The following is a 15,103-nucleotide window of genomic DNA, read 5'->3' on the forward strand; positions in this document are numbered from 1 at the left end:
GACCTTTTAAAAAATAAAACAAAATCTGATTAGTTGCTACGGGCCACTGCACCACTTTTCCTCTACACTTTTATTTTTATTAACTTTCCCTCAATTTCTCCAGACGTGGAAGCTCAGGTAGGGACTAAAGGACCACGCATCCTGGCGAGGATAAGTCTAGTTTACATGTACAGCCAGTGCTGTAGAGGGGTCCTGTCGCAGTGTGGGGGACTTGGGTCATGGGTTTGTATTGTTCCCATGTGTTTCTGCTGAGCAGAAGGTCAGTGTAGTAATAGCTAACAGGTATGGTTCATTGCATACAGTCATACACGGGACAACAGCCCCCTCCAGAGGCCAAACACATCATACGAGTAAACTGCGGCATCACTCAACAACAACAACCAGGTCACGTGAACAACAGAATGTCATGTGATCATGATGTCATCCAGGTCCTTGGAAAGTCTAGGAAGCTACTGCTCCTTTACCGTATAGGTGCGAATAGCTGCGCCCTGTCACCTGTGTGACACATGACAAAGAACCGGTACGGGAGCCCTGTAGGGTCAGCTCCTAGCAATGTGCGCATGTGTATTATGACTGGAGACTGACTGCTTAACCGCTGCATACAAATCTATCCGTACAAACCCCGATCTATGAACCTGTGTAATGGCTCTGTATACATAGTGCGCTTCTTGTGATTGATCTGAAGCGGATCCTGTCAATGCCATCTCATAAGCCGGATCCCCGGGCACCATATATCTATATCACAGTCTCACTCTGCAGCTGTTACTACTTGGTTAGTGATTTATGTATTATTCTATAGTGGGCATAGAGTCATTGTTTTTGGGGGTGCTGGGCTAATGCTTTAGGGTAGTGGTCTCCAACCTGCGGACCTCCAGATGTTGCAAAACTACAACTCCCAGCATGCCCGGACAGCCAACGGCTGTCCGGGCATGCTGGGAGTTGTAGTTTTGCAACATCTGGAGGTCCGCAGGTTGGAGACCACTGCTTTAGGGTATGTTCACATGTACGCAGATTTGATGCGCAGGATTTTCTGCTGCAGATTTCAAGGTAAACTAAATGACTGAGCACAGCTTCTAACCTGCAGTTACTAATCCTGCGCATCAAATCTGCTCAGGATCCTAATAGTGTGAACGTACCCTTACGGGGTACTCTAGCTGATGATGGAGCAGTAATCTCAGTGCTTATAGGTTGGATGGCTTAGGCTGGGTTCACACTACGGTTTGTAACTACGGTTCCCGTATACGGCTGGGAGGAGGGGTGGGCGGGGCTTAATCGCGGCGCCCGCACTCAGCCATATTCGGGATCCGTAGTTAATGTATGTCTATGAGCCGACCGGAGTGAACCGCAGCCTCCGGTCGGCTGTGTTTTCGGCCGTATGCGGTTTCCCGACCGAAGGCAAAAACGTCGTCGACCACGTTTTTGCCTGCGGTCGGGAAACCGCATACGGCGGAAAACGCAGCCGACCAGGCTGCGGTTCACTCTGGTCGGCTCATAGACATACATTAACTACGGATCCCGAATATGGCTGAGTGCGGGCGCCGCGATTAAGCCCCGCCCACCCCTCCTCCCAGCCGTATACGGGAACCGGAGTTACAAACTGTAGTGTGAACCCAGCCTAAGACATGTTTTCCCTTCTTTTCCCAGTGGCAAAGGAGTGGCACTGGGTACTAGTACTGGGTGATATACCGGTTCATCGCGGCTCACAGGAGGAAAAGGAGATCAGCGCCTGCGGGTAACATGATTAGTCCCCCGATGTGGGGACAGTGCTGCAGCTGATAGTTCAATCATTCGAGGGGGGGGGGGGGGAGCAGGACAGCGCACGCGGGCCATATATGATTAGTTCCCCATCGCATTGTGGCTGATAGTTCATTCATTCGGTGGTGATGGGGGGGGGGGGAGGAAAAGCAGGACAGCGCCCGCGGGTCATATATGATTAGTTCCCCATCGCAGTGTGGCTGATAGTTCATTCATTCGGTGGTGGGGGGGGGGAGGAAAAGCAGGACAGCGCCCGCGGGTCATATATGATTAGTTCCCCATCGCAGTGTGGCTGATAGTTCATTCATTCGGTGGTGGGGGGGGAGGAAAAGCAGGACAGCGCCCGCGGGTCATATATGATTAGTTCCCCAGCGCACTGCGGCTGATAATTCATTCAAGCGGGGGGGGGGGTGGGTGGGGTGGTAAGTATGGTGGTAAACGGGAAATGGGTGGAAAAAAAATACTGTGAAACCGCCATAAGTTTGGAAAATACTGTGATACACATTTTTGGTCATACCACCAAGCACTACTGGGTACACTTTAGGGCAGTGGTCTGCAAACAGGGCATGCAGGGAGTTGTAGTTTTGCAACAGTTGGGGGTCCACAGTTTGGAGACTGCTGCTGTCGGGTATGCATCACCATTCATTGTGTTCAATGAGCTGGGCACTCTCATAAGCAAAAAGGAACATACTATGTGTATCACCGCTCACGTGTATCTCATCCCCAGGCTCAGATATCACTTTGATACTTTCTTATTGTGTTTTTTAACATTTTCTTTTCTTTCTTTTTTCCCCTCCATTTTAGGATGTAACAAGATCTTCTAATACAGAGTAGAATGGAGAAAAAATATCATGGTAGTAAAAAGAACAGCAACTGGAATTGTCTTCTGCTGCTTATAATCCTGCTGCTATTCACAGTGGTGTCCATAAATGTCCTGCTCTACGTATACCTTGAGCACGTCTATGTGTCAACTAGTTACCCATATGCAGATCCCACTACTTGTCCTCAAGGTTACTTCAAGATTGGCAACATGAAGAATTGCTCCGCATGGCTGACCTGCGATGGTATAAATAAGGAAGTCCGAAGACTAAAGCTTGTGGGGGAAGGTGCTGTCAAAAAGGTGATTGTTTTAACATTTTTGAGAATTTTGGGGGAGATTTATCATTGGATTCCCGGCTGTTTTGTGGAAGTTATTTAGTGCAAATTTTTTGTACATTGATTCTTTTTTTTTTTTTTGCACTGTTGAGCAGTCTGAAGTAGCTTATTAACATTTTAGATGATTGCGGCGTCTTAAGAGTTAATTCTGGGCATCACCGTGATCAATGATGTCCGGCATTAGCTATGGGTCCATCTCTCTGACACATCCCTGTCGTCAGGCCAAAACTATTGGAACTGTTCTATTAAAGTTTAAGTCCAAAGTTGTGAGCCTGCATGATCTTCAGTCCCAGGGTGTAGAGACATATGGGGGAGATTTATTAAAACCTGTGTAGAGGAAAAGTTGACCAGTTGCTGATAGCAACCAATCAGATTGCTTCTTTCATTTATCAGAGGCCTTTTTAAAAATGAAAGAAGCGATCTGATTGGTTGCTATGGGCAACTGCACCACTTTTCCTCTGCACAGGTTTTGATAAATCTTCCCCGTAAGCTCTACACCATACCACGCTTTGCAAAGTTTCTTGCACAAGTGTTTTTCGGATGAAGAGGACTCATGCACAGAACTTGGTTGCCTTGGCAACTGTACTGCCCAGAATGGCCTGCATTTTTCCACGCTGGAACTAATAATCTAGCCGGATCACATCTTTGACCTTAACTCCTTTAAAGGAGAACTCCAGAATAAAAAAATTGTCCCCCATACTGCCGGCAGTAAAAAAAAAAAAAAAAAGATACATACCTTCCTTCACTCCCCCGGTGCCTCCGGTAACCCGCTCCGGTCTCTGTCGCGAACCTCTTCCTGGTTGCCGGTGGTCAGCGAGTCATACTGCACTCAGCCAATCACCGGCCGAAGCGAAGTGCCGACTCGGCCGGCGATAGGCTGAGTGGCAGTGTGACGTTTTCGGCCCTGGCAGCAGGTGCCGGGGCCGAAAACGTCACACTGCCGCTCAGCCTATCTCCGGCCGAGTCGGCACTTCGCTGTTAGCCAAAGGATTCTCCAGAGGAAGTTCTTTTCTTTTTGGATGTCCACAGTGCTCTCTGCTGACACCTCTGTCCGTGTCAGGAACTGTCCAGAGCAGCATAGGTTTGCTATGGCGATTTTCTCCTGTTCTGGACAGTTCCTGACATGGACAGAGGTGTCAGCAGAGAGCACTGTGGTCAGACAAAAAAGAAATCCAAAAAGAAAATAATTTCCTCTGTAGTATACAGCCACTAATAAGTACTGGAAAGATTAAGATTTTTTAATAAAGTAATTTACACATCTGTTTAACTTCCTGGCATCAGTTGATTAAAAAAAAAAAAAAAAAAGTTTTCCACCGGAGTACCTAAGCTTCAAAGATCTCTGTGATAGACTATTAAAGAGGAGGTTTATCAAAACCCGTGTTGAGGAAGAGTGGCGCAGTTGCCCATAGCAACCAATCAGTTTACAGTTAAAATTAAAAACCAATGGGTTTGGCTGTAACTTTATATTAGCAAGTAAGGAAATTCCCCCCGTATGGTTGAAGCAACAACAGTATTGACTTTTATAATGAGTAATAGTATTTAATTTATTTCTGTTTTAGGTGTATTTATCAGAGTGGAAAGAAATGAAAGTGGCTCTGTCCCATCTTACAGTACCTGATCTACAAGAGGATTTTCTACATGGATTACGAATGTTGCAGTCCCTACAGAGTAGGCATGTAGTTACTCTTGTGGGTTATTGTGAGGAAAATTACAGTATATTAACTGAGTATCACCCTTTGGGATCTTTGAAAAATTTGGACGACACATTTAACCTTCCTAAATACAAAAACTTTAACACGTGGCAAAATCGCCTAGAACTGGCCATAGACTATGTCAGTATTATCCGCTACCTGCACAACAGTCCCCTTGGTGTACTGGTGATGTGCGACTCCAATGATTTGGACAAAGTACTATCTCAGTACCTGCTAACAAGTGACTTCCACTTGGTGGCAAATGATTTGGATGCCCTACCTCTGGTCGAAAAAGAAAAAGGAGTTTTTGTCAAATGTGGTCCACGAGAAATTACTGGAAGTTTTGTTGCTCCAGAACAATTGTGGCCATATGGGCCCGAAAAGGAGTTTAGTAATGATCTAATGCCGCCATATGATGAGAAGACTGACATATGGAAGATCCCCGCAGTGACTGATTATCTCCTGGGTCATGTGGAGGGCAGTGACATTGTTCGCTTTCACTTGTTTCTTATCCATAGAGAGTGTAAAAAGGAGAACCCAGTGGAGAGACCGTCAGCACAGACCATTTTGGACACATACAAGAGAATTATGACATTACTCATGAAGGAGTTATCTGTGTCAGATGCTAGAGACATGCTGTAGTGTGCAAATGCGACTGTTCTACTTCAGTGTTGTTCTATTGTTTTAACTGTTTGTTATTTTTTGTACTACACGTTCCAGCCAGCAATCTATTCAATGGGTTTATGCACAATAAATAAGACTGAAAACACAAGCTAGAAAAGTCAGCATTCTGTTCAGTGCAGTGTTTATTGGTGACATTGTTCCAAACTAGGCTTTTTTATTTTTTTATTTATTTTTTAACATGGTTTTTTAAAGCTGAGCATGTCAGAAACACAACTGTTCAGATGATAGCTGTCAATAAATTCAAGTTACTTAAGAGTATAAAAAGTTCAGGTCATGTTTTCTAGTTTAGGCTCAGAAATAGGTGATATATACTGTACAAGGGGGGATAAAAGGAACAAAGCAAAGACTGAAATAAAAAAAATCAGGACAGGAAATGTGTCATCAGTATCACACGCACTAACCTGTTTGTACAGGGTTAAAGTGTGGGTGACACTGACAAAAATCGTACTCACCGATCTGTCCTTGGCTCTGTTCTTCTGTAATCCCAAGTCTTCTGGATATGGTAATGAGGAGCTTGGAGGGTTCTTGGGAGTTCTGAAGATCTGTGCACGCTGGCTTCATTGTCACACCTTCTCCCTCTTGAACCTGCCATGCTTCAGAATGGAACTTCACTCTGCAGCATAACTACTCTCTTCTGCATGCGCAGTAGCTGCGACCACAGCTGTCATGCTGTAGCTTCATTCCGCAGCATAGTAAACTCAGAACAGACAGAGGAGGCATGGCAATAAAGAAGGCAGATCTTCAGAACAGCGGACGTCACCTTGCACAGGGGGCTTGGGAATGCCCCCCATGCGGCAAGCTTTTCTTTACCATATCCAGAAGTCTGAAGATTACAGCAGAACAGAGACATGTAAGTATGATTTCTCATTCCTTTTTTTATTTACTTCTGGCTTTGGCTTAAAAATTTCAATGGGAGTTTTCTAAAACAAAACAAAAAATAAAATAAAACTGCCAAGTGGAAATGCAGCCTAACCCTGTATCAACAGATTTGTGCAGGTGATACTGACGACAGATTCCCTTTTAAGGGTACGTTCCCACACGGCGTATTTTGCTGCGTATTTGCTGCGTATTTGGTGCTGCGTATTTTCCTACCCATTGACTTCAACAGAGAAAATAAAATACGCAGCAGCAAATACGCAGCAAATACGCCGTGTGGGAATGTACCCTAAAGGTAGGGTCATACTCAGCAACATGACTGAGATGCCCACACAGGGCTGCTGCAGTCCTAGGGCCTATTTATCATAGTGGCGTATGGAGATTTAGGCCGGGTTCACACAATTTCCAACCAGAATTCTGCTCAGGATTTCCGCTGCATTAAGCTTAACATGCAGGTGAATGGGTTTTCTGTGAACCCATACACACTGCAGTATTTTATGGTCAGAATTTCCGATCACAAAATTCCGCCAGAACATTAAACTGGCTCCAAGGTTTGGCAGAATCTGCTCCGCAGACATTGCCAACTATGCGCGGTCGGATTTAAGTAGTAATGCACTGACAGCTTTTACTTTCCAAACTGCTACACCTGCGCCTGGACCTGCTAACAGCGTTCCTGGCCACGTGGTGCAAACATGGCTTCTCCACCTTTAGGGGAATGGCAGCTGTGTGCTCTGATTTCAGTAGGTCTTCAATGATTGTCCGCCACAGTCACCCTCCCATGGTGTGTCTGTTCTGTGATTGGCTGCTGGCCGTTCCCCGGCTGCGGCAGCTCTGGGTAGATCATGTGACTTTTAAGGTGGAGCGGGAATGACAGCCGCGGTGGAGCGCAGGAATGTACCAATAGAAGCAGGCTGGGAATAGACACAAACAGACAGCAGTGTGCTCGGTGCTGATGGCCGGTTGTGTGTACGGCTTTAAGGATCTGTTCTAGTGGATGATACAATCATACGAAGCAGTGTTCTCAGCTCGGGTGCAGGGATCCTCACGCCGAGAAAACCCTGGAAAAGAGAGAGGAAGTGAGAAAACGGAGGGGGAGGCGGAAGAAGAGGTGGAAAAAGCCGAAAAGCGAGGAGAGCGCCGGTGACAGCGGGAGAAGGATGGAGCTGGCATGGCCCACCTGTGCCCCTGCCCACTGCTTGTGCCTGGTGTCCACCCTGAGCCTAATCCTGCTGGTCAGCTGTACCAGCTCCTCCATCAGCAGCCAGCAGGCAAACAGTAAGTGCTCTCCCCTCATACTAGGTATGTCCTTTCCTCCAAAGAGAAGTTCTACATTATGTATCATTGGAATACATTATGGAATATGATGCCAGGGTGCACTCGGGGGGTTTATCAAAACCTAAGTAGAGGAAAAGTTGACCAGTTGCCCATAGCAACCAATCAGATGGCTTTTATTTTTCAGATGTCTTAAAAAAATAAATTAGTGCCCGGATTGGTGGCTACGGGCAACTGGTTAACTTTTCCACAGCAGCGGTATTGATAGATTTGCCCCTTTGTCCAGTCACGATACATGAAGATGTTTGTTTACGGATTGTTGTCACACAGGCATGTAAACATTGTATCTGGGGTTATAATGCAATGGCAATAATGGCGGGAACACTTTCCATAGAATGGGAGTTTATAGAAGGTATTACTCATGTTTTTCCTATTCTGAAGAATACATTTGTTTTCTAGTAAAAGAAGAAGTTGGCAGATCCTGAAATTTCAATAATATTTGAAAAGAGAAAAACCTGATACATTTGGTTACATTGTTGGGGCATGGAGATGATGTATACATAGGGGGGCTCAAAACATCACTTACTGATGCTGAAGTAGCATAGTATGTAGGGTACAGGATGGACATCATCCTATGAAGCTAGGGCTGGGGGGTATACCAGTTCATACTGAATACCGACATTTTTGTGCTGCACTATATGAATTTTAACCCCTACCGCAATACCGGTTGGGCCCCTCCCCCTCAGGAATTAATGAATTATCAGCCCAGCACTGTGCTGTCCCCACATCGGAGAACTAATCATATGTGACCTGCGAGCGCTGTTCTGCCCCCCCCAATTAATAGCCCAGTGCTGCGCTGTCCCCATCAGGGTACTACTCACATGTCACCCGCATGCGCTGCCCTCCTCATCCTGTCTGTTGTGCTGACACTCTATACCAGTGGTCTCCAACCTGCAGACCTCCAGATGTTGCAAAACTACAACTCCCAGCATGCCCAGACAGCCATTGGCTGTCCGGGCATGCTGGGAGTTGTAGTTATGCAACATCTGGAGGTCCGCAGGTTGGAGACCACTGCTCTATACTGTGCGGTATCCCTATGCCCGGGCTGCAAAAAATAAACAAAATAAACTTTAACTCACCTCCCATTGGTCCGGTACCGGCCTCCCTTGTTTCCTGGGGACAGGAACGTCGGAGAGCCTTCAGCCTATCACCGTCCGCAGTGATGTTCCGCCTCGGCTGGTGATAGGCTAAGCGCACTGTCATGTAAGAAGCCGTCCAGAGCTCCTGACATGACAGTGGGCTCATCCTATCACCGGCTGAGGTGGAACATCGCTGCGGCCGGTGATAGGCTGACGGCTCTCCGACGTTCCTGTCCCCAGCGTAAGTCTGACGTAGGTGCGTTAAAGTTTATTTTGTTTACCTTGTGCAGCCCGGGCATAGGGATGCCGCACAGTATAGATAGAGTGCCAGTGCCGGCGGCCGCAACAAGCAGGACGAAGAGGGTAGCGCTTGCGGGTGATATGTGAGTACGGTATTTTCCCCTGATGGGGATGTGGGCTGATAATTAATATGGGGGGGGCTAGGAAATACTGTTTATATACCTTTCAACCGCCAAAAGTTTAAAAAATACTGTGATTCACACATTTGGTCATACCAGCCCTATATGTAACCATTAGAGATGAGCGAACTTACAGTAAATTCGATTAGTCACAAACTTCTCGGCTCAGCAGTTGATGACTTTTCCTGCGTAAATTAGTTCTGCTTTTATGTGCTCCGGTGGGCTGGAAAAGGTGGATACAGTCCTAGGAAAGAGTCTCCAGCCCACCGGAGCACCTGAAAGCTGAACTAATTTATGCAGGAAAAGCATCAACTGCCGAGCCGAGAAGTTCGTGACGAATCGAATTTACTGTAAGTTCGCTCATCTCTTGTAACCATCATGAGCCTGTGTTCACAATTGGAATTATGGGATACAAAGCCAGGACTGGATTCGAACATAGATGTCTCCTTCTTTCCTTCATGTTTCCTCCAATTCGGTTATTGGCTTTGTATACCATCATTTCAATAACAAACCTTAAAGGAGTAGTCCGGCATAAAATGACTTTTTCCCTATTCACAGGATAGGGGATAAATGTTTGATCAGGGGGTTCGGACCATGATCCTCAGCGATCTCCTAACTGGCGCCCTGGCTTTCTGAAAGGAGTGCATGCTACAGAAAGCACATACTCCAGTCATTTCTATTGACGCAACAAAGAGACCTGAGTGGTCGGACCCCTCATGATCAAACACTTATCCTGTGGATAGGAGATAAGTTGTTTTTTCATGGACTACCCCTTTAAGGTGTAAACACTCCCATACACTTGATAGGGACCATTAACAAACGTCAATAAACCATAAAGATCCCTGTGTGTCTTCTACAGTACTTAGCTTTTCAGAGCACCACTTATGGGCAGTAGGTTATTCAGAATGACCTCTGTGTCTAGATCTCCTTGCCATCAGCTAAAAGGTTAAAAAGCTCCTGCGTCATTGTACTTTTTATGGTCTGGACAAAGACCTCCCTTTAAAATATAACATTTATGATATGCGTTAAAAATGACCCCTATTAAAACATAGAAGCAACAGGCTATAGGCCACCCAATTATGCCTATATAGTACTCCGCACTGGATTAAACACCACGTCCATATAATTAAAAAGAAACTACTTTACAGTAATTCTGTTTATTCTGTTCCGACGCGTTCCCCTCCCCTTTGTTGCTGGGGTTTCTCAAGGAACTAATTAACATTGATGGTAATGCCCCTCAGTCCGGGCTATAGTCCAATGACGGCCATATGTATTGTGCCTGACCACTCAAAGTTGATGCCTCACAATAAAGGCATGTCTGATACAGTCTCTTGGGGCGCCCGTCACTGCGGTCTGCCACGCTGCGGTCCGACTGCCACCTTAGGATGGACAACTGCTTCTAAATCAATCCACTATTTTTGGAAACATGCATTCTATGATCTGTCAAGCATAATTGTCGTAAGAACATTCTTACATTTTAAAACAGGATCCATTAAAAGGGTATTCCATGAATAAACATATGTATTTTTTTTTCATATAAACTGGCTCCAGAAAGTGAAACAGATTTGTAAATGACTTCTATTAAAAAAATCTTAATCCTTCCAGTACTTATCAGCTACTGAAGTTGAGTTGTTCTTTTGTCTGACCACAGTGCTCACTGCGGTCTCCTCTGTCCATGTCAGAACTGTCCAGAGTAGCAGCAAATCCCAATAGCAAACCTATCCTGCTCTGGACAGTTCCTGAGACAGACAGAGGTGTCAGGAAAGAGCACTGTTGTCAGACAGAAAAGAACTCAAATTCAGCAGCTGATAAGTACGGGAAGGATTAAGATTTTTTAATGTAAGTAATTTACAAATCTGTTTAACTTTCTGGAGCCAGTTGATATGAAAAAATTTTTTTTTCATGGAATACCCCTTTAATATCAGTCATGCAACAGAGATCTAGCACCTGGAGGCAACAGTGACATATGTGAACAGAGCTTAGACCAAGCATAAAATCTATGCCTTTGGCTGTCCACAAGCATAAACCTCTATTTTTCATTGTTTCTCCATTGCCATGCCCATTTTAAGCTGACAGTCACCTCTGACAACCAGATGAGACAGGTAAAATGCCACTCAGTAGATAGTCAGTCGGTATGTCTTCATGGACATTAGAATCTGACCAACAGTCTGTACTTTAATACCATCTACAGTATTTTCCAGTGTGGAGGGGGTTAATATATATTTTTTTTAGTACTGTCGGTTCTGAAACCTGTTTCGCATCGGGTTCCATCCCTGAAAAGAAAGCAAATAAATACACTGCTCAAAAAAAATAAAGGGAACACTAAGATAACTAATCGTATGAAATACTTTCATCTTTACATAGTTGAATGTGCTGACAACAAAATCACTCAAAAATTATCAATGGAAATCAAATTTATCAACCCATGGAGGTCTGGATATGGAGTCAAATGAGCTGCACTACCTCAGCCACTTGTGTGGGTTGTAGACTCCGTCTCATGCTACCACTAGAGTGAAAGCACCGCCAGCATTCAAAAGTGACCTAAACATCAGCCAGGAAGCATAGGAACTGAGAAGTGGTCTGTGGCCACCACCTGCAGAACCACTCCTTTATTGGGGGTGTCTTGCTAATTGCCTATAACTTCCACCTGTGTTCTGTTTCATTTGCACAACAGCATGTGAATTTGATTATCAATCAGTGTTTCTTCCTGAGTGGACATTGACTTGGAGTTACATTGTGTTGTTTGTGTTCCCTTTAGTTGTTTTGAGCTGTGTAGTTCCCACTGCCATTCCTTCTCCTTTAACCAGTTCAAAACACATGAAAGTCCCTTTTATTGAATTATTCTGCATGATGAAACTCCTTTCACATGAGTGACACGCATTCATCGAGAAATAAGGAACACATAATTCATTTTGGAGTGTCCTAGAAATGATTTCCTCTTTGAAATATGTTTTATGCACAATGGCCATGCCTGTCCATAATCCATATAAAAATTTTATTATTGTGGAACACATATGGTTATTGACTTCACAATATGGTACTTTGTTTTTTGCATTTGTAGCATTGACTTAATGACCCATTTTTTAAGTTGCATTCAACACCCTCGCCCCCCTCCCTTATTAAGGTAACATTGTTTTGTTAGTCTCATAGATCCTTAGTATAATTATGTTCAAAGGTACCTCTAATCATGCTCCCAGCGGCAGGATATGTCCGAAAATCTCGGGGCCACTTCTGATCCTGTGACTTGCTTGCAGACTATATGGTGATCTGGATACGGAGTAGCCAGACATCATTTACATGTCTATGGGACTTCCAACAACTGCAAGAAAGTCACGGTATCGTAAGCGGCCATATCACTCAGTACCTAATCCTGACCATGTACATCTATTTTTATGTGTCTATCACCTTTTATTTTTTTATTACACTTTTAATTTAACTCACTAGTCTTAATTCCTCTCAAAGGGAGGGGGTGTGGCCTCACTGTGCAGGTCTCCGCCCCCTCCCCCAGTATGCTGTCTGCTCACATCTCCCCTAGCATTAGCAAAACTACAACTCCCAGCTTTTCCTCACTGACAATAGAGGGACACAAGCTGAGTGGGAGCATTTTTCCTCCAGCTGTGACCCCTGCACGGTTGTCAATCAAGGAAGTGTGTCCATGACATAGGTGATGACACATGGACACAGCAGGACTAGTATGTGTCCAAGCAGGCGGGGGGGGGGCAGCTCTGACTGGATTTATCAGTATGAAATACTGGAAGTTTTCTAATGAAAGCAAATGCAAAACATATTGGTTATACATGATTTACAACATATCAAAAGTTTTTGTATCTGACAGTGCCCATTTAAACTTTTCAAAATAGACTTTGCCGCTGTGCACACACACATCAACTGTAATAAGACCACTAACCAGTGACGTGAACATGTATTGTCTTGTAACAGTGGCTCCATACAAGTAGTTGGCTATAGTAGACAACAAATCAACCTTCGATTCTTGAAATTGATGCATTGGAAGCAGGAAAAGAGGGCAAGTTAATTACAAGAATACACCCTGAATATACTATACAGCTTATTCTGACTTTTTTATTTATATTACTTCAAAACTAGCATGCAAAATATTTTGTCCACATCACACGAACAAACCATAATAATAATCGCCCAAGAGTGCCCAGGTATGCTGCTTTTTATAAACCACAACTCCCAAAGGCAATGGCAGTTTTGTCTTCAACCCCTTTGAGGCTTGACAAAGAAGGCAGATCCCAAAACATTGTGCGTAGCTGAACAATAGTCTCCATTCCTAGTGGAGGCCTCATCGCCACACTGCAAATGATCAAATGATCAGACGCCTGCCAAAGGGAGGAGGGCACTACCTTGTAGTTGGACACACCACTGCCATTGCCTTTATGGTTTGCTCATATGTGAGGTGGACACATAATATTTTGTATACTGGATTGAAAGTAGTATACAGAAAAGTTAAAATAAAGAATATAGTTTCTTCAGCGTGTGATTTGCTTGTGAAAATATAGAAGATAGAAAACTTGAGCTTACCTGCTGTCACCCAGAGTTGCTATATAAGGGTCATGGTTTATTCTACGTAAGGCTCTGGGCAACACTGGCTAGGCCTGAATTGTGATGGCTTGACTACTGGATCATAGCATTGTGGCAATGGTAGGTCTTTACCATTTGTTATATACACACATATATAGTGCCTTTGACATTTTTGTATGTTTTTGTTTCTGAATGTAGGCCTTACCAAAAGGCCAGCTCATCTAAAAATGGACCAAGCTCTTCTGCTGATAAACAATGAGTTGTCCACTGAGAAGTTTGATGTTTATTGGCGTTCTGACCAGTGTTACCAGGTATGACTTTCTTTTTTTTTTTTCCTTTTGCTTGTACTTAACCCTTAAGGGAAAAACAGATTTTGACCATGTGGACTCAACCAATTTGGATTTTTTGCATTACATTTTTATAGGACCACCTGTACTTTAAAATGACACATTTTATTTGAACATATGGTAAAACAAAAAAAATGGGAAAAGGCAGGTGATTTTGATATACTGTGTGTGTATGTATATATAATATAATATAATTTTTTCTTTTTTTTTTTCCTTGATTGACATTTGTTTAAAGAAGATCTGCAGCCAAGTGTCTGATCGTGGGAAGTCCTAACACGGAGACCACCCATAATCTCCTGTACTGGGCCACTGCGGCAGACACGCCCCCTCTATGTATGTCTATGAGAGAGGCAGAGATGCATCGTTCATGCATTCCCGCTTCTCCCATAGAGCTGTATGGAGGGGGCACGTTATCAACCTCATTGATGTCAATGACCCGCGCATTGGCCGCACAGAGCCAAGGTAATGCTGGGTCCCCGTACTAGAGATTGCAGGGTTCTCCTGGTGGTGGGACCCCTGCTATCATACACTAATCCTGTGGATAGGGGATAAGTGTTTATGGCTGCAGTACTCCTTTCTAATCCAATAAGCTGGCATACTTGGTGATTGCATGTAGAAAGATCACAAGCTATTACTTAGTCCTATTACACAATCCCCTCCATATGTTTTTTTTTTTTATCTGATACATTGCATTTCACATGCAATCTGATCTGCCAGCATCACAATATAGACCTGAAGGAGTTTGGCAGATTGATATATATCTTTATCGGAAACATTCAATATACCTGGAATTTTGTTCATGTAAATCTCTGTTTTATTCTGGGCTTAGGAGTCCAGTGGGTGGTCCTAAGAGTGAGTGACGGCTATCTCTGCATGCATGCTCATACAGGAAAGGATGTCAGTCATTCAGAAGGACTACCCACTGGACTCCTATGTAGAAAATTTTGTAAAAAAGTTACAAGTTATACAAATTTTTCCACCACAAAACTATATGTAAATCTATTTTGTAATATATGTAAATCTGCTCTGTAATATGCTGCCTGTAAATTAAACAGCATTTTCAGACCTTTAAGGGTAGGGTCACACTTGGAGTATATGTTGCGTATTTGATGATGATTTGACGCTGCAGTTAACTATCCCTTCTATTCTCCACAGAGAATGCTAGAGACATGTTAGGTGTCTGGAAGTGGCTTACCTACAAAAGCATTGTCAACAAAACA

General features: G+C 44.1%; 2 protein-coding genes across 5 annotated transcripts in view; both read left to right on the top strand.

Annotated features, from left to right (window-relative positions):
* Positions 1-420: 420 nt before the first annotated feature.
* On the top strand, positions 421-6,000 carry POMK (protein O-mannose kinase). Of its 3 annotated transcripts, none has more exons than XM_056569051.1 (3): positions 421-520; positions 2,560-2,875; positions 4,470-6,000. In XM_056569051.1, exons 2-3 carry the CDS (start codon positions 2,591-2,593, stop codon positions 5,241-5,243), a joined length of 1,059 nt encoding a protein of 352 aa, XP_056425026.1. In that variant the 5' UTR covers positions 421-520; positions 2,560-2,590; the 3' UTR covers positions 5,244-6,000. The 3 variants fall into 3 exon arrangements, with proteins under 3 accessions (XP_056425026.1, XP_056425022.1, XP_056425014.1); XM_056569047.1 differs by lacking the exon at positions 421-520 and adding an exon at positions 530-755 and having other exon boundaries at positions 4,470-5,999; XM_056569039.1 differs by lacking the exon at positions 421-520 and adding an exon at positions 530-772 and having other exon boundaries at positions 4,470-5,994.
* Positions 6,001-6,905: 905 nt separating this feature from the next.
* The window catches only part of HGSNAT (heparan-alpha-glucosaminide N-acetyltransferase), a 55,918-nt gene continuing 47,720 nt past the window's right edge, over positions 6,906-15,103 (top strand). The window contains exons 1-2 of one of the 2 annotated variants that reach the window (XM_056569064.1): positions 6,906-7,436; positions 13,735-13,847. In XM_056569064.1, coding sequence (XP_056425039.1) covers positions 7,319-7,436; positions 13,735-13,847 — 231 coding nt within the window. In that variant the 5' untranslated portion in view covers positions 6,906-7,318. The remainder of the gene's footprint in view (positions 7,437-13,734; positions 13,848-15,103) is intronic. The other variant, XM_056569058.1, reaches the window with a different exon arrangement.

The sequence above is a fragment of the Hyla sarda genome, chromosome 1 (assembly GCF_029499605.1).
Source record: "Hyla sarda isolate aHylSar1 chromosome 1, aHylSar1.hap1, whole genome shotgun sequence".
In the NCBI taxonomy this organism is placed as follows: domain Eukaryota; kingdom Metazoa; phylum Chordata; class Amphibia; order Anura; family Hylidae; genus Hyla; species Hyla sarda.